Genomic DNA, 22,624 nt, shown 5'->3' with positions numbered 1-22,624 from the left:
CTTCCCACCCAGTCCTTCCCTCTCAGCCGAGATCCTCCCCAGCCCCTCACTGCACGCTCAAGTCTTGCAAAGCAGTCTTTCAAGGCGGTGGGTGAGCCAGGCTGACCCGGTCCTTCTGACCTGGAGCCTGCCACACTGCTGAAGGCAGCATATCTCCAAGAACCAAGAGTGGCCGCCCAGTCGGCAGTCCTGGCTCCATTTGCTGACTTGGAAAAAATGTGTCATTCCCCTCTGGCCCCTGGAGCTTGGCACAACCCTGAGGCGAATGCTGACCAGAAGGAACCTAGAGTCAAGGCTGCTAAGCAGGCTTTTCCTTGCTCAGAGGCTTAGACCAAGGAGCCAAGAGAGTGGCATCCGCGGGCGAGACCACTGTAGTCTGTAGGGCAAACACACTAAAGTTCTAACACCTCCTAGAAGCAAGGCCCTGAGCCTGTGGGTCCCTTGATGAGCTCCTGGCTCTTGTCCACAAGATTCTGAGAGAGAAAGCTGGCATGAGAAAGCAGCCATGAATTTTCAGAATTCCACCTTGAGGAATGTTCCGCACCATACTATAGGGAATCTGCCTCAGCGAGACAAGAGCTTCCAGTCAGCCAATGTGCCAGTAGTGTGATGTAGAGCCCAGTGACTGCCACCACAGGGTGCTTGTGTTCACCTCTAGAACACTGCTGAGGTGAACATAATGCATGGCACCCTTTTAGGCCTGCTGCCAGGTTACCAAGTCTAGCTAACAACTACAATTTAACCCATCAGCCTAAGAGACCCATAGGAGCTGAGTGTGGTGGCTTATTTTCTAATCCAAAGCAGTCAGGAGGCTGAGGCAGGAAGACTATCACGAATTTAAGGCCAGCTTGGGTAGCAGAGTGAAGATCCACTCAAACCTAACAATGAAAGAGTCCTCCTGTTCTGGAAGGCGGCTGGCGGCTGGCAAGAGGCCCCAGCAGCCAAGGCGGCGAACAGAGGCTGGTGTAGCTCTCACCTCAGTGATGAACAGGATGCACTGGAGGAACATGTAGTCCTTGTGGTTCTCGCTCACCGCTTTCTCATCCACAAAATGTCTGGGCTCCAGGTGGGGGTGGTCTGGGAAAGTAGAGGCCTGGGCTTCAGAACAGCCCTGACCCAGCCTGAGCACAAGGTGCATAGAGCTATGGTAGAGTCCCTGCTCAGTGCACACAGGTCATAAGGGACTGAGAAATCCTTGTCACCCAGTGAGGCACTCACTGTACAGTTAGCCATCATGCTGTACCCGTGGTGACACTGGTGACACAAACCTGATGTGCTACCAATCAGCAAAGATGACAGACGCACTTGAGATCCACTAACCATGACAACAATTCTGCTCCTGGTTCGTCAGCAGCACCAGCCTGCGCTGTTTAAGCTATACCTTTACTCCCAGCATACAGAGATAGGTGAGTTCCAGGCCAGCCAGGGAAAAAAAAGTAAAAGTACCCTAGTGGCGCTAACTACACATCCGCTGGGTCAGAAGGACACTACGGAGTGGGGTGCACACGCCACAGCACTAGAGCACCCTGGAGTCCCTGAGAAGACTGTGGTGAGGACTAGTCCGAACCCCATGCAATGGCAGGTCTCAGGATGCTGACCACGCCTGGATGGGCCTTTTCACAGGTGACTGGACACACCGATGAGCACAGATCAAAAGAGCCCCTCATTTTCATCGGACCACATGGAGGCGTCACCGGGTCTATCCCACAGAGGCACATGCGGCCCTGGCTCCCGCCCGCTCACTCGCTTCCCGTCATCTTGGTGGCACCACACCGTTACCTCCTCTAGCTGGCCACGCTGGCTCACAGCATTAAGTCGACAGCCAACACCCTCCATCAACAACTAGTCTAAGCTGGTCTAAGCCTGCTCTACAGACTGCCACTGTGTGTCCTGGGCAGGAGGAGGGGAACGGAGGGACTTGGGGACACAGCTGCACCCATGGGGTACAAGGTGGAGATGTGTCCACTCACTAGTACCTATGAGCTGGGAGCTGCCCCAGATGAAGGGCAGGAACTGGAAGTCATCCAGACCCCAGACGCCCTGGCTGCCCGCAGGCTCCATCCTGTATGTCTTCTGCAACTTCCGCATGACCTCAAGATACCTGTAGGAGGGGCGGGGAGAAAGGAGAGACAAGGATGAGAGATGGCATTCTTCAGCACGCGATGGGTACGGAGAATGGTTAGGCTCAAAGAGTCCACGGACTTCCCTTTCCTCTCAGATGTCTTCTGTCAGGGAGAGGGACAAAACACCACCTGGAAACCAGGCTTAGTGTCGTCAACCCTGGCAACTTGTAATACCCTGGGCAGAAGTCCCTTTCTCCAATCTCAGGTGGCACTGGAAAGTGGGTGAGTCCCCAGGGTCAGAATCAGAAGCTGCATACACGGGTCCCCTGCAGAGCTGGAGGTGTGCCCAAACGGGGACAGCAGTGTTCTTCATCTGGGGCAGCTCACAGCTCATAGGTCCTAGCAAGTAGGCACATCCCCAGGGCTGTGCAGCTCAGAGCAGGTCCCTGCACACTTGCGCTGCCCAGAGGAGTGCCTTCTGTCTTTGGTGGCCTGTGATGTCAGCAGACACCTGTCTGTTTCCTCTCCTATAAGAGGCAGGCAGCTAGTTGCAACTTAAGGTTGTGAAGAGAAACCTCAGAACAGCGCCTCCACGTGGTGAACACCAGGAACCACATGCCATCTCCTCCCTCCAAGGTGACTCACCTATCAAACACCTTGAAGACAATAGCCACCTGGTCGTCCACCCGGAGCACACCAATCTTGCAGAGACAACAGAGGAAAGCAGCAAAGGCAGCCTCATGCCCTGGGGAAATGGTCCAAGCTGACTTCTTCTAGAAGTCCCCCAGCAGCCCACTCCTTTGAGCAGGAAGGCCCACACTAAGGTGGACACCCCCTTCCCGGCCCAGAAGCCCCAGACTTTCAACAAGCACAAGCACTGGCGCGCTTCCTGAGGGGCCTGCTGGAGACCTCCTGTGTAGGCACCTGCACCCGACTTCATGGGTTTGACCAATTAGTAACCCCAGCTTATTGAGCACCTACTATGTGGGCAGACACTGTCCATGCTGGATCCCAGTAACAAATGAGTCCTTGCCTCAAAGAGCTCATGATTTGTCAGAGACCACAGACATTAAATATTAAGTATATTTACTACTATGAGTTTAGCTCTTTGGGAGACAGGTGGGTAACGGAGGCATCCTAGGGGAATCCTAATTTCAGAGTTCAAGGTTTTCCCTTAGGGAAATAATGCTTGAAATGAAAGAGGAATGGGAGATGGCCAGCAAAAAAAAGACACTAGGAAGACATTCTAGGCAGAAGCAGCAGCATACAGAGGCCCAAGGTAAGTAATCAGCTTGTCCTCAGCAGAGGCCACGGAAGGAAGCTCTGACCAGATGGACCGCAGCAGCCTGCTAAGAGCTTGCATGAGCACTGAGGACGATCACAAGGTAAGAGGGAGCCTCCTCTCCTAGTCACACCCAGCGGCACAGTCCGCTCTCACAAAGCACGGCTAGACCCTGGACCCTGCTCCTTATGTGCTAAGACATCTGGAGGGAGGGGTAGCCAGGGGTTTCAAGCTACATCTGCAGACTAGACAGCTGCCAGATATGGACGCCACACGCTCAGTTATGTTCACATGGGCATTTCAGCCAGACAGCCAGGGTACCCTGCTGCCCTAGAAATCTTTGCCTAGTTTGGTATTAATCAAAGCTCCCCATATCCCAGGTCTCAGAACTGCTGCCAGCAGCAAGCGGAACAGAGTTCCCCAAGGCTCTGCCTCTAGGGAAGCCTGTCCCGGGCCTGCCCTTGATACTCGCTCCCTTGGGCTGGAGAGATGGCTCAGTGGTTAAGAGCACTGACTGCTCTTCTGAAGGCCGTGAGTTCAAATTCTAGCAACCACATGATGGCTCACAACCATTGGTAATGAGATCTGATGCCCTCTTCTGGGGTGTCTGAAGACAGCTACAGTGTACTTACATATAATAAATAAATCTAAAAAACAAAAAAACAAAACAAAAAAAAAAACAAAAACAAAAAACCAAAAACAAAAGACACTCCCTCCCTCTGGCTCTCCTTCCCCAGCACACCTCACAAACGCCTACTTCAGGGAAAAGAGGAAAGGAAACCGTATCCCAACAGGGGTCTCCTGGGCTAGAGAGGCTATCCCAACCTAGAGAATACTTCTTTCAAGTCCCTGCAAGAACTTGGCCAAAATGAATGACAGAGCCAAAGATCATCAGCACAAAGAAAATGGCTGAGAGACAAGAGATGTGAGAGAGAGAGAGTGGGCTATCAAAGGTTTTTCTTCTTTAGGCAGCCGTTTTTAGTAAGTGCTCAATAAACTGTCTCTAGCGTGAAGAAGCACCTAAGCAGAAGCCAGCTTCACCAAGAACTGAAATCAACACTCAGCAGGTGCCATGCCTGTGGCAGTAGCGCCACCTGGTGGAATAAGATAGAGCCAGCAATTACTATCCCTCTATCCCTTCCAACACTGCTGAATTCCATACCCGCACCCATCCCGAGACACACACACACACACACACACACACACACTCAGGGGCCTGACAAACTGTTGCTTTCTCAGAGACCCCCAAAACCGTGTGGAGGCTAGAGAAAGCAGCTCGAGCAACGTGAAGAAAGCAGCAAGGCCCCAATCACCCAGAGCCCCTCAGCAGCAGATACCTGTGCCATAGTCAATTCGTGTGGAGTTCCCCACAGCCTCCTTCAGGTAAACTGCCACTTCAGGTACAGCAGCAGCTAGGTGGGTGGGGACCACTGTGGCCACCAAGTTTTCTGCTTCCTGATAACATAAGAGACACAGTGGTGGCAGCAGATTAGGCAGCATCTGGGTGAGTAGGCACGCACTGGGGGCCAGGCATCCACACTTGCCTGCTTCCCAGTTCTGAGTGGCTAGAAAAGGGGAGGGAACTCCTGGAGTGACTGGGCGGGGGGCGGGGGGGGCAAGATAAGAAATCAATTCTCCCAAAGCCCTACAGGGATTATGGGATGTCCGGCCTACTATCCCCACAGTTGCTGGCCTCACTCCCAGGGCAGTAAGCGTGGAGGCTAGAGTCGGCCATGACACACACAAGAATGCTACGACAGCATCACTAACACCAGCCAAAGCAGAAAACTCAACTACAATGTCCCAAAAGAGCAGAATAAATATAACGCACAGATTTGTGCAACAACAGACTACTACACAACAGAAAAAAGGATACGTCTCAAGTGACAGCATGGTGAACCTGACCGGTGATGTAACGTCGAGTAACGGAGGCTACCCAAACATGAACGTCAAAACATACAAACAAAACTCATGTATGGTCACCGATCGCCAGAGGCTGAGGACGAGAGCTTTCCCGCTGGAGACCCCCCAGAGCTGGGTGTTGTGCAGCTTGCGTGGGTGGCAGGTGCACTGCAGACACACACTGCAGACACACACTGCCGACACACGCAGATCCCCAAGCTGCTGCAGCTTTCCTCCCAGTTCTAACTTCATGTTTCTCGTGAGACACCAAGGCCGCTCACCACCAGAGTGCACTGCACCCTGAGGCTGCTCCCTCCTGGACAGTGGTGTGCTCATGGAGTGACGGATTAGTAAGAAACATCTAACTGGGGCTGGAGGCATTGCCACCACAGGCCTCGCCTGGCCTGTGAGTACTGCTACTCTCCACAGAGACCCAAAGCTGTATTTTCCCAGATGCTCCAAAGAGGCAACTTCTTTCCAAGACTAAAGCCTTGGGGGCAGAGTGTCACAGCAGTCACTCTCCTGGCTGGGGGGGACATTGGAGGGGGGACGGTGGCACAGGACAGCGGCATTGCGGCATTCATCAGAAACCCATTAAAAACAAGCGCATTTGTGAGTCCATAATGCTTTCGACAGTGCCCTCCTCTGCTGCACCGTGTCGGTACAGCCTTGTTCTGAGCATGCCACATGCACTCCTGTACCACACATGCTGACATGTATGCCCTTATGCTTTACAATACCAATGGGCCTTGACTGACACACTCAGATGTTGGGACTCTGGTCAGTTATGAACTACAGGGTTTTCTCCACACAAGGCGTTCTCTAATAGAAAGAGAATGGCTTAACTACAGAAAACAAGGGTTTCTAATGTCCCTGCTGTGGTCAATCAAGTTAATGTGTCTCTAGACTGTACTGAGATGTTTGACTTGTAAGGTTTATCTTATAACTTGTGTATGCTTTGTACCATGTATGTGTTATCACATGCATGCAAGTGCCCTTGGAGTCCAAAAGTGGCTGTTGGATGCACTGGAGCTGCAGTTACAGGACTTGTTGGCACTCAGCATTGGGCCCTGCGAACTGAAATCAGGCTTGCTGTAAGGGTAACCCATGCATGGTAGGGCATAGCGACACAGGCCTTTAACTCCAACACTCAGGAGGCAGACAAAGGAGGATCTCTGTTAGCTTGAGGACAACCTACAGAGCAAATCCCAGGACAGCCAGGATGAACTAGAAAGACTGTCTCAAACACATGTGCTCTTAACTGACAGGCTATCTCTCCAGCCACAGAGAATATTTGATTTTAAAATCTTCTGAGTCGCCAACCTGAGTTTAAAAAAATAAAAACAAAAACAAAATGAAGAATGGATTCTAGGAGAAAAACAGAGTTTCTAATGACATCAGTTTGCATCTCCGCTGCTGCAATGAACACCATTACCAAAAGAACAGAAACAGGTTCCGGGAGTGGGGTTTTGATCGACGGACTGGATCATGTTTTATTGGAGACTGGAGAAGTGTCTGGAACTTCGAGCTGGAAAAGACATTAAGTCCTTAGAGCTTACTGGGCTGTTCCACGGGGGCTCAGTGAGTGGTGAAGGAAATGCAGACAGTGGAGGCCTGGCTTGTCAGGGTTACAGAGAAGCAGACTCTATGAGGTTGTTCATGGGATGGCTTCTGGTCAGCTGGTGCTGAGAAATCCACTGTCATTAATGAGAGATCAGCATCAGAACAGACAACTCCTCTGGGAAGTATTTCAGTCACCAGGGTCAGTAGACAAAAGCTGTGGTCTTGGGGCAAGGCTGCATCTCAAGCTGGAGCTGAACTTGGCATGAAGGAGGCATGGAGGAGAGAAGGTGAGAATGAACACCAAGGGGTAAGGTCACAGACCCTGAAGAAAGGCTAAGCCACGGGGGCTTAGTCATGAGGCGCCGCCATAGTGGGAGAAACCACAAGACAGTGGGAGGGGTGGTGTGGGCCAACCTGTGCCTACAAGAGGAGCTGTGTGCTGCAGATGGCAGAGCAAGAAGCAGGGCTGCACGAGCCTCTGGAGGCAGAAGAGAGACCAGGTGTGGATTCCAGATGCTGCCCTGTGGAATTCTGGCTCCGCTTTGACCTCCACCCTGACTCTCCCTCCCGGGTTTGAAATGAGAAAGTATATAACTTGGTGTTTGTTTATAGGAGCTCAGCTAAGATGCAGATTTCAAGGGGGAACTGGGGCCTTTTAACTGTTAAGAGTTATTTAAAGACTGGGACTTTCTCAAATTATGCTGGTTTGGGGTTTTTGTTTGTTTTGCTGTTGTTCGCTTTGGTTTGTTACTATACAGCCCTAGCTAACACAGAACCTGCTACAGATCAGACTGGCCTCAAATTCACAGGGATCCTTGCACTTCTGCCACCCAAATGTTGAGATTAAGAGTGTGTGCCACCACACCCACACTTTTTCTTTTTCATTTTTGTTTGTTTTCTCTGAGACAGGGTTTCTCTGTGTAGCCCTAGCTGTCTTAGAACTGGATCTGTAGACCAGGCTGGCCTGTAACTCACAGGGATCCCCTGCCTCTGCTTGCCCAGTGCTGTGACTAAAGGTGTGACTATCCCCACCACTACCACCTGGCATCCTTACTCTTTTTCATAGTTGCACAGTACGCACAGATGGGTGGTCCAGTTCAGTTAACTTGCCCTCTTATCATGGGTGCCTGAATCATTTCCTATCTGCTGCTAATAAAACGACTTAATAAGTAGCCTCACACAGGACACTGGGTAACCACACCTGACATTCCCAGAAGATTGGTTGCGAGAGGATGACTTTGGTTTTTTTTGTTTGTTTGTTTTCAAGACAGGGTTTCTCTGTATAGCCCTGGCTGTCCTGGAATTCACTCTGTAGACCAGGCTGGCCTTGAACTCAGAAATTTGCCTGCCTCTGCCTCCCAAGTGCTGGAATTACAGGCTTGCGCCACCACTGCCCAGCGAGGATGACTTTGTAATCTAGGTAAATTAAAACTGCCATTCTGACAAACTTCTTGCTTTTATGCTAGGAAGCTAAACAGGCCTGCTTTGAGCACAGACCTCACCCATCTGGGACCACAGTAGTACTCCCATTGGCCCGGCCAGCCCGGGCTCTAACAGTCAGTCTCACCTGATCAAGTTTGGCGTACCAGGTCCTGTATGCTTTGTTCCCAAATCGGGAAGGCTGGTCCACTGGCGGGGTTTCATCAATCCACCTATCCAGCGTATCAAGAAGTGCCACCAGCTTCTCTATGGCCTGTGAAGGTGCGACAGAGGAACCACACACCACAATGACTAGTGGCCCTGCTGGAGCCACAGAAGGAAGACCCCTAGGCTGGCAGCTCTCCTAGTTGTCCCCCTTATTCCCAACTGTCCAGAATATGAAGGAGGGTCAGGAGTCACACTTGGCTAACAGGAGAGTGTCATGGATAGTTCCAACTGACTCTTCATCCAGCCTACTAAATAGGCACGAACATCTGCCCCAATCTTTGTTAAAGCAGATACGAGGGAAGACCTTCACTCAATACAGACATATGAACAGAAGAGATAAAGAACAGGGTGGTGCTTCAGCTTTTTGCTGGCTAGTTTTATGTCAACTAAATGTAGTCATGTGAGAAGAGGGACCCTTAATTAAGAAAACACCCCAGTAGATTAGCCTACGGGCAAGCCTGTGGTACTTTTTTTTTTTTGACTGATGACCAATATGGGAGGGCCCAACTTACTGTGGACAATGCTAACCCTGGACAGGTGGTCCTGGGTTCTGTAAGAAACAGGGTGAGCAAGCCAGTGGGCAGCACTTTCCCATGGCCTCTGTTTAAGTTCTTGTCCTGACTTCCCTCAGTGATAAACTGGGACCTAAGACTCGTAAGTTGAAATAAAACTTTTCCTCTTCAAAGTTGCTTTTGGTTATGATGCTTTGTTTTTTGTTTTTTTGTTTGTTTGTTTGTTTGTTTGTTTTTTGTTTTTTTAAGACAGGGTTTCTCTGTGTAGCCCTGGCTGTCCTGAAACTCTCTGTAGACCAGGCTGGCCTCGAACTCAGAAATCCTGCCTCTGCCTCCTAAGTGCTGGGATTAAAGGCGTGCGCCACCACTGCCCGGCTGGTTATGATGCTTTATCACAGCAATTAGAAACACTAAGTAAGACAATCTTCATTGTCACCATGACCATTTAAAAGCACTGTGCATGTCTCTGAGGACATTTTCCAGATGGTCTGAGAGTGTGGGTCCCCCCCCCCCCCAGGTGTGCTCCCAGTCTGAATGGAAGGATAACAGAGTGAGCCTTCATCCCCTGCTTCCTGACCACGGAGCCTCAGCCCTTCAGCTTGTCTTCTCCGCCATGATGAACTGCCAGGATAAACCCACTCCGTTAGGCTGCTTCCTGTCAGGTCCTAATCATAGCAACAAGTACCTCCAAAACCAACCGCCACCTACATCTTAGCAGCCGGCCTGTTTTCTCTAGTGTCCTCCACTGCTTAGCACTGTAAGAATGCTACAGGAAGACAGGCCTGGCTCCCATCTTCCCTCAGAACAGCACTGAGCTCTGTGGATACCTCCTAAGGCACAAGAACCTGTCACAGGGCAATGGACATCTTTATGCCCGCAGACCCTGGACCTGGACTTTGGACAGCTGCCTCAGCCTGCTCCTTCCCCTGAACCTCTTTCCCCACCAGTGAGCACTAACGGTCCTCACTCACTATTGAATGTCTAGGCTATCTTCATATTTCACCACTGCAGGAAATACTTGGTCACAATTCTGCAATGCAAATCTGGGGTCATCTATTAAACTTTGAGGGCTGGTAGCCTGAGACCCCATCTGTCCATGCCAGCCCACAAACAGCACCAGGAAGCAAAGCCGCTGTCACAGTTGTGGAAGGCATCAGCTAGCCGTTCTTATTTACAGGTCAGGCATCTATCCAGAGACCAGGCAGTGAGGAGCCAAGATGCCAGGACTCAGGGCTGGAGGATGATGGGATGAGGGAGCAACTCAAGGCCAGGAGGCGTGGGAAAAAGGATTCCCGCCAGGAAGAGATCCTGTCGTGTCAGCGAGAAGGCACAGTACAAAGAGGAATCTCCTGTAGCAGCTAGAACTGGGTGGAGCCACGAGTGAACCCAGGCAAGGTTGTGCTTAGGTAGGCAGGCTGAGGCCCTGGCTGGAGGACTATTAGTGGGTCATACATTCTGTGTCCACACTGGTGTGGAAAGAGGTTCACGGGAGAGGCACAGGCTAAGGCAGCTGTCCAAGGTCCAGTTTCAGGGTCTGCAGGCATTAAGTATGTCCCATTGCTCTGTGACAGGCTCTTGTGCCTTAAGAGGTATCTATAGATCCTTGCCCTCACATTTGGTATTGGGATGATCCACAAATATTGTATCCACTGGCTATAAAGACAGCTAAGTTCCTCTGTTCTCAGCAGTTAATTGAACCAGCACCAGACTAACAGGATATGTAAAGGTTTATCATGTTTGTAGCTTCCTCATCTGCCCAGAACAGAAAGGCAGGCTGCCTTGAGGATGGCCACATAGTCCCCAAAGCCAGCAGCTTGAGTATCAAGTGTGGCTTTTTGCATAATAAAGAGCTAACAGCTGGAGTGGGGGCAGCAAGACTGGCAGACAGCAGGACAGAAGGAAGAACAGGAACAAGACAGGAAGGGAGGGCAGTTGAGAGTCACACGGAGAGATACAATGGCAGAGACGGTGAGCTACGTTAGAGCCCAGCTGAGAGACTCCGCAGCAAACAGGCCAACAGTCTTTATACAGATGTCTCTGCATCTTTATTATTAAACCGCAAGGGGACCCGGACAGCCCTGCGATACCTGGAATCTTAAGTTCTTTGTATCTACAGTGAACTGCTGGCCATGGTCTGCGGCTGCAGGGACTCAGAAGCCATAACCATGGAAGCGCCTGCTCCTGGCTGGACAGCAGAGCAATGGCCCCGAGGGCTGCCCTTCACCACCTTCACCCATGCTTGGAGCCTGGAAGGAGCACATTTCCTTCAGGCAGTGGCTGGTGTGGCATAAAGATATCTTGAGCAAGTGCTATCAAAGCCAGGCTTTGTGAGGAACCAGGTCACTATGAACTGCTGCTAGGTACAGACCAAAGCTCATTTCACAGAGCAACTCTGGCACACAAGAGGTTGGCACACCTTAGCTCCAGGAAGCACCAGGCTCCCTGGAGATCTCTGCCTGTGGTCCTGATGAAGCACTAAAGCGGTTAAAGGAGAGGACAACCGTGGCTCCTGAAGCCAGTAGGGACCTAGACCCCTGCAGCTCGGCTGGGCCAGGGAGCAATTAAGACTCACAGCTCCTCCTTCTGGAAGGACTTTTGAACTCAGGGCACAGGAACCTGGAACCACCCTACTCCACCCCAAGGCATAAAGTGTGCCCCACCCATGCTGGGGGGGGGGGCTTAAATTTGATGGGAGTGCTAAAAGCTTCTCTAAAATTATACTTACCAACTGGCCATTCTGCAAACCAAGATCTGAGAAAAAAATAAGGTGTGGTAACAAATGCCTTTCATTCCATCAGACCTCCTGAGTGTGAGTTCAAGGCCAGCCTGGTGCACTGGGTAAGGAGAGCCAGGCAAGACTACAGAGATCCTGTCTCAATAAAGAAACAAACAAAACACCTGCCTATCTATCACTCTCTTTTTTTCTTTCTTTCTTTCTTCCTTTCTCTCCTTTTTTTCTTTCAAGATTTATTTTTTTATTGTATGCATGTGAGTACACTGTAGCTGTCTTCAGACACACCAGAAGAGGGCATCAGATCCCATCACAGATGGTTGTGAGCCACCATGTGGTTGCTGGGAATTGAACTCAGGACCTCTGGAAGAGCAGTCAGTGCTCTAACCACTGAGCCACCTCTCCAGCCTCCCATCTCCCCCAGTCCTTGATGACATTCTCCTTAATTAGCTCCCCCTTGATGTCTCCAGCACACTGGGCACTGTTGAGCTCAGCCAGCCAGCCTATGTCCAAAGGCACAGCCCAAGAAGAGCAAACCCAAGGACTCATTGTGTGGGCTTGCTCCCAAGGGACAGCTGTCTCTCCCCAGTACAGCCCTAAATCCCATCCTGTAGAAAGAACTACACTATGTCCCCCAGAAGCCAACAGGCCAGAAGTGACAGTACTGGGGACCTGGTATGACGGTAAAGAGGGCCAGCTCAGGCTGGGACAGATGAAGAAACTAGGCCAGGGCCTTACCCAACAGCCCAACTGTACCCAGAGGGCAGAGAGCCAAAGTGTGAAGAGATAAGAGGCTCAGGGTGGCTCCGGGCCAACTGGGACAAGAACCCAAGAGGCCACTGGAGGCCTGGGACCTAGTTTTGGGAGATGACACTCCCAGAACACATGCAGAATGGAAGACTGTTCCTTCCAATGATAGAGGTTAGCCCTGTCCCCCAGCTCATGTCTTTTCTGCATAATCAAGTTGTCTCTAAAACAACCTGAGTACCTATTACGCAGGAGGAACCCAAAGTAAGCGCCTGCCTGTGCTATCTGCTCAGCATTCCTACGAAGAAAGCTTGAGGAAATAGATCTCATTGCTGGATGCCCAGAGACGCGGCTTTCAGCTGGGATTGTTTAAACAAATGAGGGACTCTTTCAACAGGGCATGCCAATTATGTCAACAGACAGGATGTGTGCATGCACACTGTTACTAGGGTTGCCCTGGGCAGTCGTAGCACTGGGGTTTGAACTCAGGGCCCAAGGCATGCCAAGTCGATGCTGATCTACCACACTGATGTCATCTATGTGTCTGCTAGTTATCTCTCCACAAACTCATCTGTCTCCTTTGCTTCTTTCCAGCCATGGGCATGGAACCCAGGGCTGTGCATATGCCAAGCAAGTGCCTGAGCCACATCTCCAGCCTCTTTTGTCATCTTTAATTTCAAGATTAATAAAAATACAGGGGCTGGAGAGATGGCTCAGTGGTTAAGAGCTAACTGCATTGCCCTGGGGCAGCCTACTGTCTGCACCTGCCTGCTGTAGTCAGCCTGCTTGACTCTGCAGCAGGCCCCCTCCTTGCCTGCGCCTACCTCAGAGACTTTGTAGTCGAAGGTCAGCTTCTTCCCCTTCACACCTTCATTGAGGGTAAGGATAAAGCCAATGTAGTCAGCATATGCCTAGCAAAAACAGGGAGAACAGGAAAAAAGAGGGTGTCAGATCTCATCTGCTCCAACTCCACCCAAGTTCCCCAGCTCCCTCTCCAACCTACTACCAGGAGACACAGAGTACCAAATGCACACAGCCTGCCCCATCAACAAAGGCAGCAATGCAGTGATCACAAGCACCCCAACCTGCGCCCTAGGTTCTGAGTGCTCAGGGTGGCCGCTGGTCGTTTCTTAAGATAGCCCCACAGGACCCTACTGTCACCATTTTACTAACGCAGAGACTAGGACTTCAAGGGAGGAGGTAATCTGCCCATGGTTTTCCATAACCAAGGTTTCATGAGACATGGAGCTCGGACCCTGCTAGCCTACTTTACAGCCAAGTAGCCAAATGTCTGACTAGAACCCAGTCAGCACCAGCAGGAGTTCAAGGGACCCCCCAGCACTCCCCTCCCCCATCAGGAGGGCAGCTAAAGTGCAGAACCTCTGCTTCCAGCAGGAGCTGTGTCTGCCTGTGGACAGGTCTCTTGGCCCTGCACTTTCTTCCTGTTGGGTTGCAGGTTACCCTAGCATAGGGAGAAAAAACCAGTGGGACACAGGCCCCAGGGAAGCAGTTTCTGAAAGCAAGTGTCTCCATTCCATCTTGCGTCTTCATTTTCTGCCTCCTCATCCAGTCTACAGCTGCCTGACACCCACAATGAGCCACGAAAACAGATGTTGGCATTGAGAGGGTGAGTCCCAGCGGGGCCGCCTACCAGCCTATGGGATGGCCTCCAGCAGGCCAAGGGCATCAAGCACAAGACATTTCCCCACAAAGGCCAGGCCTAGGTCCTTGTCCAGAGCAGAGCTAGTGTATGTCATGAAATGTAAAAAGTGTGTCATAGAAATAGCTAGATCCAGATAAGGGACAGTTCTCAGTCTCTGGTGACATTCAGTGGGTAGAGCTTATCATTCAAGGCTCAACTCTTCCCAAATGTCAACGGTGCTGAAACTGAGAAGCTCAGAGACAGAGCAACAGATGACGAAAGGGCTCTATCCAGACAGCACTAAGGCAGCCAAGGGGACCGAGGTGCTCACCTAACCAGAGAAGGAAGTGAGAGCCACCTGTGGATGTCAGAGGGCAGGCAGGCAGGCTTGTGAAAGAGGGACAGCCCCGTGCCTCTCCCTGCTCAATGGAGGCTGTGGCATGGATCATCTGTCACACAAGCCCTTGGGCCTGCTGTCTGTCCAAACGACATTCTCCGTGGCAGCTGCAGACCTAGCGTTAGTACCTGGCTGGAGCTGGGCTCAAGTCCCTTCCTAAGAATTCCAAGTGGCCTTTCTTTTCCTCAGTTCTGGACTGTAAGCCTAAACTGTTTACTGCTCAGTCTGGGCTGAGCAGCAGGGAAAGCCAGCCCGCCCCCAGGCCACTGGAGCTCAGTTCCTGGCCGAGGTGTCTACACACTAGTCTCTCCTCCCCGTGGCCCTGCCTCTTGCATTTGCAGGAGACTCATGTGCATCCAATATAGGATCAAAGGAGCAGTGGGTGATTTAAGCAGAGTGCGAAGCTCTGGTCAAACCTTCCTGACCCGGCAACTGTGTGCAGTGCCAGGGAGGGAGCAGGACAGCAGCTGCCCTCCCATCCCTGCAGGACTGACACTTCAGGTGCCAAGAGCAAAGGCCAGGGCCTGGACAGCCACTGTCCACTGAAAAGCCGCAGGTTCTTGCCCTGCTCCTACCTGAGAGCGCTTCCATTTGCCCATATCTGGAACTGTGTGGATCTCCTTTTTTGGAATGATAAAGTTCTGAGTAGCTGGAAGGGTCTCTTCTGAAGAATCTTGATGAAGAAAATGAAAAAGCAGACAGACAGGTAAATAATCCCTCCAGCCCTCCCTTCTTTTTTGGAGGCAGAGTCTCTCTATGTAGCCCTGGCTGGCCTCGAACTCAGAGAGCTCTGCCTGTCTCTACCTCTTAAATGTTGATCACCAAGTGGCATACCATACCCAGCTCGCTCTCTCTTTCTTTCTCTTTCTTTCTCTCTCTCTCTCTCTCTCTCTCTCTCTCTCTCTCTCTCTCTCTCTCTCACACACACACACACACACACACACTCCCCCCCCCCCCAGACAAGATTTTTCTGTGTAGCCTCTAGGTGTCCTAGAACTCCCGATGCAGACCAGGTTATAGACCTTGAACTCAGAGATCTGCCTGTCTCTGCCATCCTAGTGCTGGGATTAAAGGTGTGCACCTCTATGTGCTATGTGAAACATTAAAAGACACCATCCCACACTAGCACCAGTCTACTCTCTGGCCCTCCCGTCACCTCCATGGTGAGCCCCATGTAGCGACTGCCCATCTCACCGTTCTCTTATTATGGGTGGGTTGTAACCCAGTAAAAATCAAAACTCTAGATGATGACTACTCTGAGTCAGAGAGCCAAAAAACAAAAGCTACCTATTTCTTGGGACATATAATTAAACTATAAATTTATATAATAAAATTTTTTACTTTTAAGACTCCTAAATAAAAAATAATTGCTTATTATATACAATATTAATAAATGTCTGACTCCAGATAAAAAACATAACAAGTGATATAAAAATATTAATAAATAAAAGTCTATAACTCCAAATAAATAATATAAGAAATAGATAATATAAAAATATTAATAAACAAAAGTCTATGATTCCAGGTAGAGAGCATAATAGACAGATAATATATTAAAGTGTACTCTTATTCTCTATTTGTGGACTCTATGTGAGTTAATTTCCTGACATGACAAAATAAAAGGAAAAAAAGAGTCTAAAAATAAACTCATACAATATTTTAATTTACTTCATTTATTTCAGATTGTTTTAATTTTCAAAATGGGTATGATTTTGAGTTTTGTGATTATATTATTCCTTTGGGAAAGAGGTTAAGCTAAAGGTTTTTCTGGTTACTGGCTCAAAGATATACTGATTTGGGAGAAAGGTTTTGTCTTTGCGTTTTAGAAAAGGTGATTAGAGCCTATAAAAATTAAAACTCTAAAGGCTTGTGATTTATCAGTCAGATTTATATTAATAAATTCTCAACCCACAAAACGCCCACACAATAAACTCAAAACAATTAATATAAACACAAGTTATACCCCTAGATAGGAGAAACGCACCCTACTTAATATTTAATCATCTATCTAAGAAATCCCCAATACTTATGGCTCCCAGGATTGTATAGTTTTGACTCCTCTTCCTCTCCTATAGGTGTTTATTATGATTTATTTAGTTATTATATATAAGTACTGTAGCTGCCTTCAGACACTCCAAAAGAAGGCATCAGATCTCATTACAGTTGTGAGCCACCATGTGGTTGCTGGGATTTGAACTTGGGACCTCGGGAATAGTCAGTGCTCCAAACTGCTGAGCCATCTCTCCAGCTCTCATCTCCTACAGGTTTTATCTTATCTCTTCCTCTCCTTCCCTTCCCTGTTCCTCAGACTGGCTACACTAAAACTCTCAAGTTCTCCACCCGCCCTCCTTTTCCAGTCACGGGGCTCCCTCACCTTACCTTAGGTCTACCCCCACCTACACACAGATAAGCCACAGCTACTTAAAAGTAAGACTCCAGCTTCTGAGTTCAAGAAAAATCTAGCCAAAGGCAGCAGCTTCCAGCCTTTGATTCCAGAGGAAGTGAAAGGGGGAGGTGACTGCGTTGGTTAAGTGCTTGCGCGGACAATGAGACCCTGAGCTCAGAGCCGGCACAGAGAGCTGGGACAGGCACTCGTGCCATGCCGTTGCAGGGCCGAGGAGGTATCCGGGTGTACCCATGGAGCTCACAGGTCAGCAAGACACCCTGCGAGGACAGCACGAGGACAACGCCCAGAAATGGCCTGTGACTCTGCTTACACACACACTGGCACACACAGAGGCATAAGCTCATACACACAAAATGACTGGCAATTTTTCTAGTAGCGACTCCCTAACTGGACAACACGCTTGAAACACCAAAACCAAGCTGGCACAGTGGCATGCGCCTATAATCCAGGCACTTGCCTGTAGTCTCAAGATTTGGGAGGCTGAGACAGGAGGATAATCACCAGCTCAGAAGCTGGTCTGGGCTACATAGTGAGTTCTAAGGTAGCCCAAGTCTGTCTTTAAAAAAAAAAGAAAAAGAAAAAAAAAGAAAAAGAACCTCCACAGAAAAAATTAAAAAAAATATAAACTGCAATTAACAGCTGAAAAAACCATCAATATAACTGAATAAGCAAAAAGATAAATTATAGATTATGTGAGGTCTTTGTCCAGGTAAGATTGCAAAATCCAAACCGCATGGCACTATTGCGAGGAGGGAGCAGAGCCCTCTACTGGGACATTCAGAGGGGTGCCACCTGGTCGGGCAGCTGTGGAGCAGTGCCACTCTCTTCTTCAGGGAAACACAGTGGCCATGGGGCTCACCCCTCCACTGACCAGTTTGCCTTACAGGTGATCAGAGAAACAAAAATACACCCAAAGGTCCTTGCTGCATAGGAAAAATTAGAAGCACCCCAAATAGCCCCAGTAAAGACACAATGGAAAGCTCTGTGATTGTTTTTCTGTTTTTTCAATTTTGCTTTTATTATTTTAATTTTTAAAAGACATTTTATTCCCAAGCAGTGGTAGCGCACACCTTTAGTCCAGCACTGGAAAGACTGAAGCAGGTGGATCTCTGTGAGTTCAAGCCTGGCCTGGTCTACAGAGTGAGACTCAGGACAGCCAGGGCTGCACAGAGAAACACTGTCTCAAAAAAAACAAAATTAAAAACAATTTAGTATATGAATCATATTAACCTACATCATTTCTATGTATGAGTTCTGGGTCCTCTGGAGCTAGAGTCACAAACAGTAGTGAGCTGCCCAACCTGTGCGCACAGAGTCAGACTCAGGCCCTCTGCAAAGCGTCCAACAAGACGAAACACAGCAAGAAGCTGGGCATGGGCATGGGCATGGTGGGCACAGCTTTAATCCCAGCACTAGGGAGGCAGAAGCCAGGACTAGCCTGCTCTACATAGCAGAGTTTGAGCACAGCCAGGGCTGCACAGAGAAACCGTGTGACTCTGTGTGTGTATGTGTGTGTGTGTGTTGTATATATGTGTGTACCAGGAAATGGGGGTTGGGGAAGTTGGATGGACAGGGCTAACAACAACAAACAAGTAAGAATGCTGGAGAGACAGGGTTTCAAACAGGCTAACCTGGAGCCCACCATGCTGCCCAGACAGGCCTAGAACTCACGGCAGTGCACCTTTCAGCCTCGTGAATGCCAGGATTATAGGCACAAGCTCCCACATCCAGCTTCTTCATAGGCAGGTATCACTGTGCAGTCCTGGCTGTCCTGAAACTCATTCTTTTGTTTTGTTTTTTGTTTTTTTCGAGACAGGGTTTCTCTGTGTACCCCTGGCTGTTCTGGAACTCACTCTGTAGACCAGGCTGGCCTCGAACTCAGAAATCCGCCTGCTTCTGCCTCCCAAGTGCTGGGATTAAAGGCTGACACCACCACTGGAGGGGGGGGGCGCTTCTTTACTGCTTTCTTTTTTAAAATTTTATTTTACTTATATGACTACACTATAGCTGTCTTTGGACACATGAGAAGAGGGTACTGGATCCCATTACAGACGGTTGTGAGCTACTATGTGGTTGCTGGGAATTGAACTGAGAACCTCTGGAAAAGCAATTGGTGTTTTTAATTGCTAAGCAGTCTCTGCAGCCTCCCTACCCCCCAATAGCTTTTAAAAGAAATAAATATCTGTATCATAGGCATAGGAAGGACGTCTACTTACTAACAGGTGAAGAAAATGCACAGTTTTAAGTATAATCCCATTCTCGTAAAAACAACTCTCACTCTACTAAAGGATTAAACAGTAAAGCTCTACCTGTCATCTCTAGGGAGCACAGTTTAAAAGCGCCTTCTACTTTTAAAAGTAGGTTTTCCAAAAATCTCCAAAAGTCTGAAAACCCAATTATTTTTAAGTAAGTTTATAGACTAGTTAGTATCTGATGCTTAGTGAAGGCATTTACACACTGCAGAAATGATTCTGCTTGGCTAAGAGTGCACCTCCTTTAACACAGAGAAAATGAATCCCAGACGCACCTGCCAAGGTTTCAGAGAGTGCCTCAGCCTGAGTCTGCAACTGGAGATGTGGTAGTTCGGTAAGCATCTCCTTTAAAAATGCAACTCTCAGAAGGGTGAAAGTTGATGGGACTCACAGAACATAACCTGCCCTGCTGCCCTCCTCTAAATCCTAGCCATAGCTACGAGCAGAAAAGGCCCCAGGGGCCTGGAGCGGCTCTGCCCAAGTGGAGCCGCCTGGGGAAGTCCAGGGCATGGAGACCAGAGGGAAGGCTAGGAAAAGAGATAAGAGCAAGATAAGCTTCCCAACCTAGGCAGAAGCCAAAAGCACAGGGAGGGTCAAGCTGGTGGAGTCCAGACGCCCCCCCCCTCCCACCCACCCCCACAAGCCTTTTCCCACAGCCCCATCCAAGGCCCTTCGTAAAAGTCAATTGCTACTTGAAGTAAGACGCTAAATAAAAAGCTTTGAAGCCAGCCTGCTGAGCTAACCACAGTTGATGGGGACATTTTATGGGGCATGTCCTCCCCATCCCAAATAACCAAGCCTGCAAACCAACCCCGACTGCATCTTTGGGATCCAGTCTTCCTGCATAAGACCTGCTTCCCTGCAAGACACGGCCCTCCAGACACTATTTTAGAGAAGAGGACCTCCAGGCCTGGCTATGTCCCCAAAAAACAGTATGTCACTGTGAGGCAAAAAAGTAAGTCATTGAAGAAACACAGTCAGCAGAACACACAAACCCAAACCATAGACAAACAAGCCAACAGGACCACTGAGCCCTCAGAGGACGCACTCACAGCCTCTCCAGTCTCTGGTCGCCGCTGCCGAGGACCCAGACACCCTGGATCACCTCCATTGATGGTTTAGGATCACAACACGAAGCTTTACAAATGTCCCTTGAAAAAAACCCCAGAGTAGCCCAGAAGCTCATGATGAGCAGGGCCCAGGTAGCCCATCATTATAATCCCAGCACTCAGTGGGTGGAGGCACAAGGATACCCAATTCTAGCCAGCCTTGGGCACAGTGAGACCCTGCCTCAAAACAAAACAACTAAGCATGGTGTCACCTTTGTCACCCAGCTCTTGGAAGGGGCAGACAAGAGGATCTGGCACACAAAGTCACTCCTGGCTAATAAGGTGATTTTCAGCCAGGGCTGGTGACCTTGTATCAAAAATACAAGCTGGATACAGCAGTGCAGGCCTGTAATCCCAGCGCTCAGAAGGCAGAGGCAGGCGGATTTCTGAGCCAGTCTGGTCTACACAGCGAGTTCTAGCCCTAAACAAGTTCTGGATGTGTGCAAGTGCAGAGAACAGAGCCTGCCTGGGACATCAGAAGGAAATGAAAAGTGCCAGGGGACATGGAGATACACAGCGACACCTGTCTCAAAAAAACTAAACAAATCAACACACCCACAAACCCCCAAGAGTGTGCTGGATTATCACCTCCCAAGCGACGTATGTATGTGAGTATGTGACGTTTGCATCCAATGAGTACTTGCCACATCCAAGCGCTCCACTCACCCACAAACCACAACTCCATGAAGAAAGTTTGATAAACTTCATTTTAAATTATTTAAAAATTACATCCGTGCAAGCGCGCTCGCGCACACGCATGCACACACATGCAGGCATACGCAAATGTGTGGATGAGCTACACCACATGTGTGGAGGGCAGAGGACGACATTCAGATCAGTCCCATCCCCCCTGTGGGTTCCCAGGATGGAACTTAGGCTGCCACACGTGCAGCGGGCACCCTTACAGAGACAATTTCAGTCTCCTCAATTTCAGTCTACTAAAGGACACATATGGTGACTTGTCATATAGTCTGTTTAACTCAAAAATATCCACAACCTTCCTGAGCTTGGTCCGGGTCTTTTTTCCCCTCCAGTACATAGGTTCTCGTCCCCCACTTCCCTTCCCCATTCATCTTCAGAGACACTCATTTCAAATGGAGTCTAACTGCTTGATAGCTACTATCTCTTGATGTCAACACTAAAAAAATCCTTTAAGACACATTCATAGAGGTTTTGTATAACTTAAAACAAAGAAATGTCTGAATTCCACTGTGCTCATCTATTTTGGGGGTCACAGAAATGGTGGTGCCTCTTTTGATTTTCAAATTTTCTCCCTCCCAAGACTTTCTTTGGGACACAAAAATAGGAAGCGTGGCGGAAGGATAATCAAACACTTTCAAAGCATGAGCTGAGTTTGGCCAACCTATCCATTCTCTGTAAGAATTTTCCAGTCTTCGTAACTAGTCAGCTAGCCGCTTTCTTCTCCTCCAGGAAAGGGGGCCCTACTGGAGCATCTGGCCTCGAGATCTCTCTGCCCTAGTTATTTGAGATGGACCACAACGAGGCCACAGAGTAAATAAAAGTTCCAGACGATGATGCCACCAACCCTGTCATCTTGTACAAACAGCCTTTTTAAATTAGTGGTTTAGACACCAGGGTAGTTTCTCTCAATTAACTATGCAGATACTGAAACCCCCAGAGCCAAGCCTGCAGGAGGGAGGGAGGAAGGGAGGGAGGAAGGGAGGAAGATGCTGGGTGGGCAGGGCATGGAGGAGGCTGGTGTCCGAGCGAGGCCCGGGTCCACCCGAGCAGAGTCCCATAAAGAACGCAGCCTCCTGGATCTCTCTCTCCCCGACCCCAGGCAACTCTGCCACCAGGTCCAGAGCCTTTTACCCGAACGCGCTCTGCCCGCCCGGCCCCGGGATGAGCCCCGGTCGCCCTGCCCGCCACCCGCCGGCAGCCCGGGGCTCTGGCCCTTCAGGTCCCCCAAGGCCGTCAGCTTCGCCCCTCCGCCTCCCCGGGTCTCCTCAGCCTCGGGGGACCCCCGAGTCACACCCCTTTCCTACCCGCACGCCCGGGCCCTCCAACCGCCCTACCTGGCGGCGGCTGCCGCTCGCCCTCGGCCATCTTCTCCGACAGGAGCCGGAGCGGAAGCTCGCGGTTCCCTCTCACCGTTCACCCCCGCACCTCTCCCCGGCTCCGCCAAGCTTCCAACAGGGAAACGAGCGCTGGCTGGCTAGGATCGGAAGCCGAGAAGTACAGTCACTCGTGAGAAGGCGGCAGCCATGCCGGTGCGAGGCACTCAGGGAGCATGCCCACTAACTGCCGTCTCGCGGCGGCCGCGCCGACAGACGCAGCGGCCATTTTGGTGCGGGGCGCCCGAGAGCATGCGCACTAACGGCTGCCGTCTGCAAGCCAACCGCAGCTCTG

General features: G+C 50.0%; 1 protein-coding gene across 3 annotated transcripts in view; it reads right to left on the bottom strand.

Annotated features, from left to right (window-relative positions):
* The window catches only part of Ptpa (protein phosphatase 2 phosphatase activator), a 29,829-nt gene extending 7,244 nt beyond the window's left edge, over positions 1 to 22,585 (bottom strand). Inside the window, exons 1-8 of one of the 3 annotated variants that reach the window (XM_052182091.1) lie at positions 22,291 to 22,583; positions 15,062 to 15,159; positions 13,272 to 13,358; positions 8,378 to 8,503; positions 4,683 to 4,800; positions 2,709 to 2,808; positions 1,977 to 2,101; positions 977 to 1,077 (exon numbers count right to left, since the gene is read on the bottom strand). In XM_052182091.1, coding sequence (XP_052038051.1) covers positions 977 to 1,077; positions 1,977 to 2,101; positions 2,709 to 2,808; positions 4,683 to 4,800; positions 8,378 to 8,503; positions 13,272 to 13,358; positions 15,062 to 15,159; positions 22,291 to 22,321 — 786 coding nt within the window. In that variant the 5' untranslated portion in view covers positions 22,322 to 22,583. Of the gene's footprint in view, positions 1 to 976; positions 1,078 to 1,976; positions 2,102 to 2,708; positions 2,809 to 4,682; positions 4,801 to 8,377; positions 8,504 to 13,271; positions 13,359 to 15,061; positions 15,160 to 22,290 lie in introns of all 3 variants that reach the window. The other 2 variants (XM_052182093.1, XM_052182092.1) reach the window with 2 other exon arrangements.
* Positions 22,586 to 22,624: the final 39 nt, after the last annotated feature.

This window comes from Apodemus sylvaticus, chromosome 5 (genome assembly GCF_947179515.1).
Source record: "Apodemus sylvaticus chromosome 5, mApoSyl1.1, whole genome shotgun sequence".
In the NCBI taxonomy this organism is placed as follows: Eukaryota; Metazoa; Chordata; class Mammalia; order Rodentia; family Muridae; genus Apodemus; species Apodemus sylvaticus.
The sequence above is the reverse complement of the archived record's forward strand: the minus strand, read 5'-3'. Positions and strand labels throughout refer to the sequence as shown.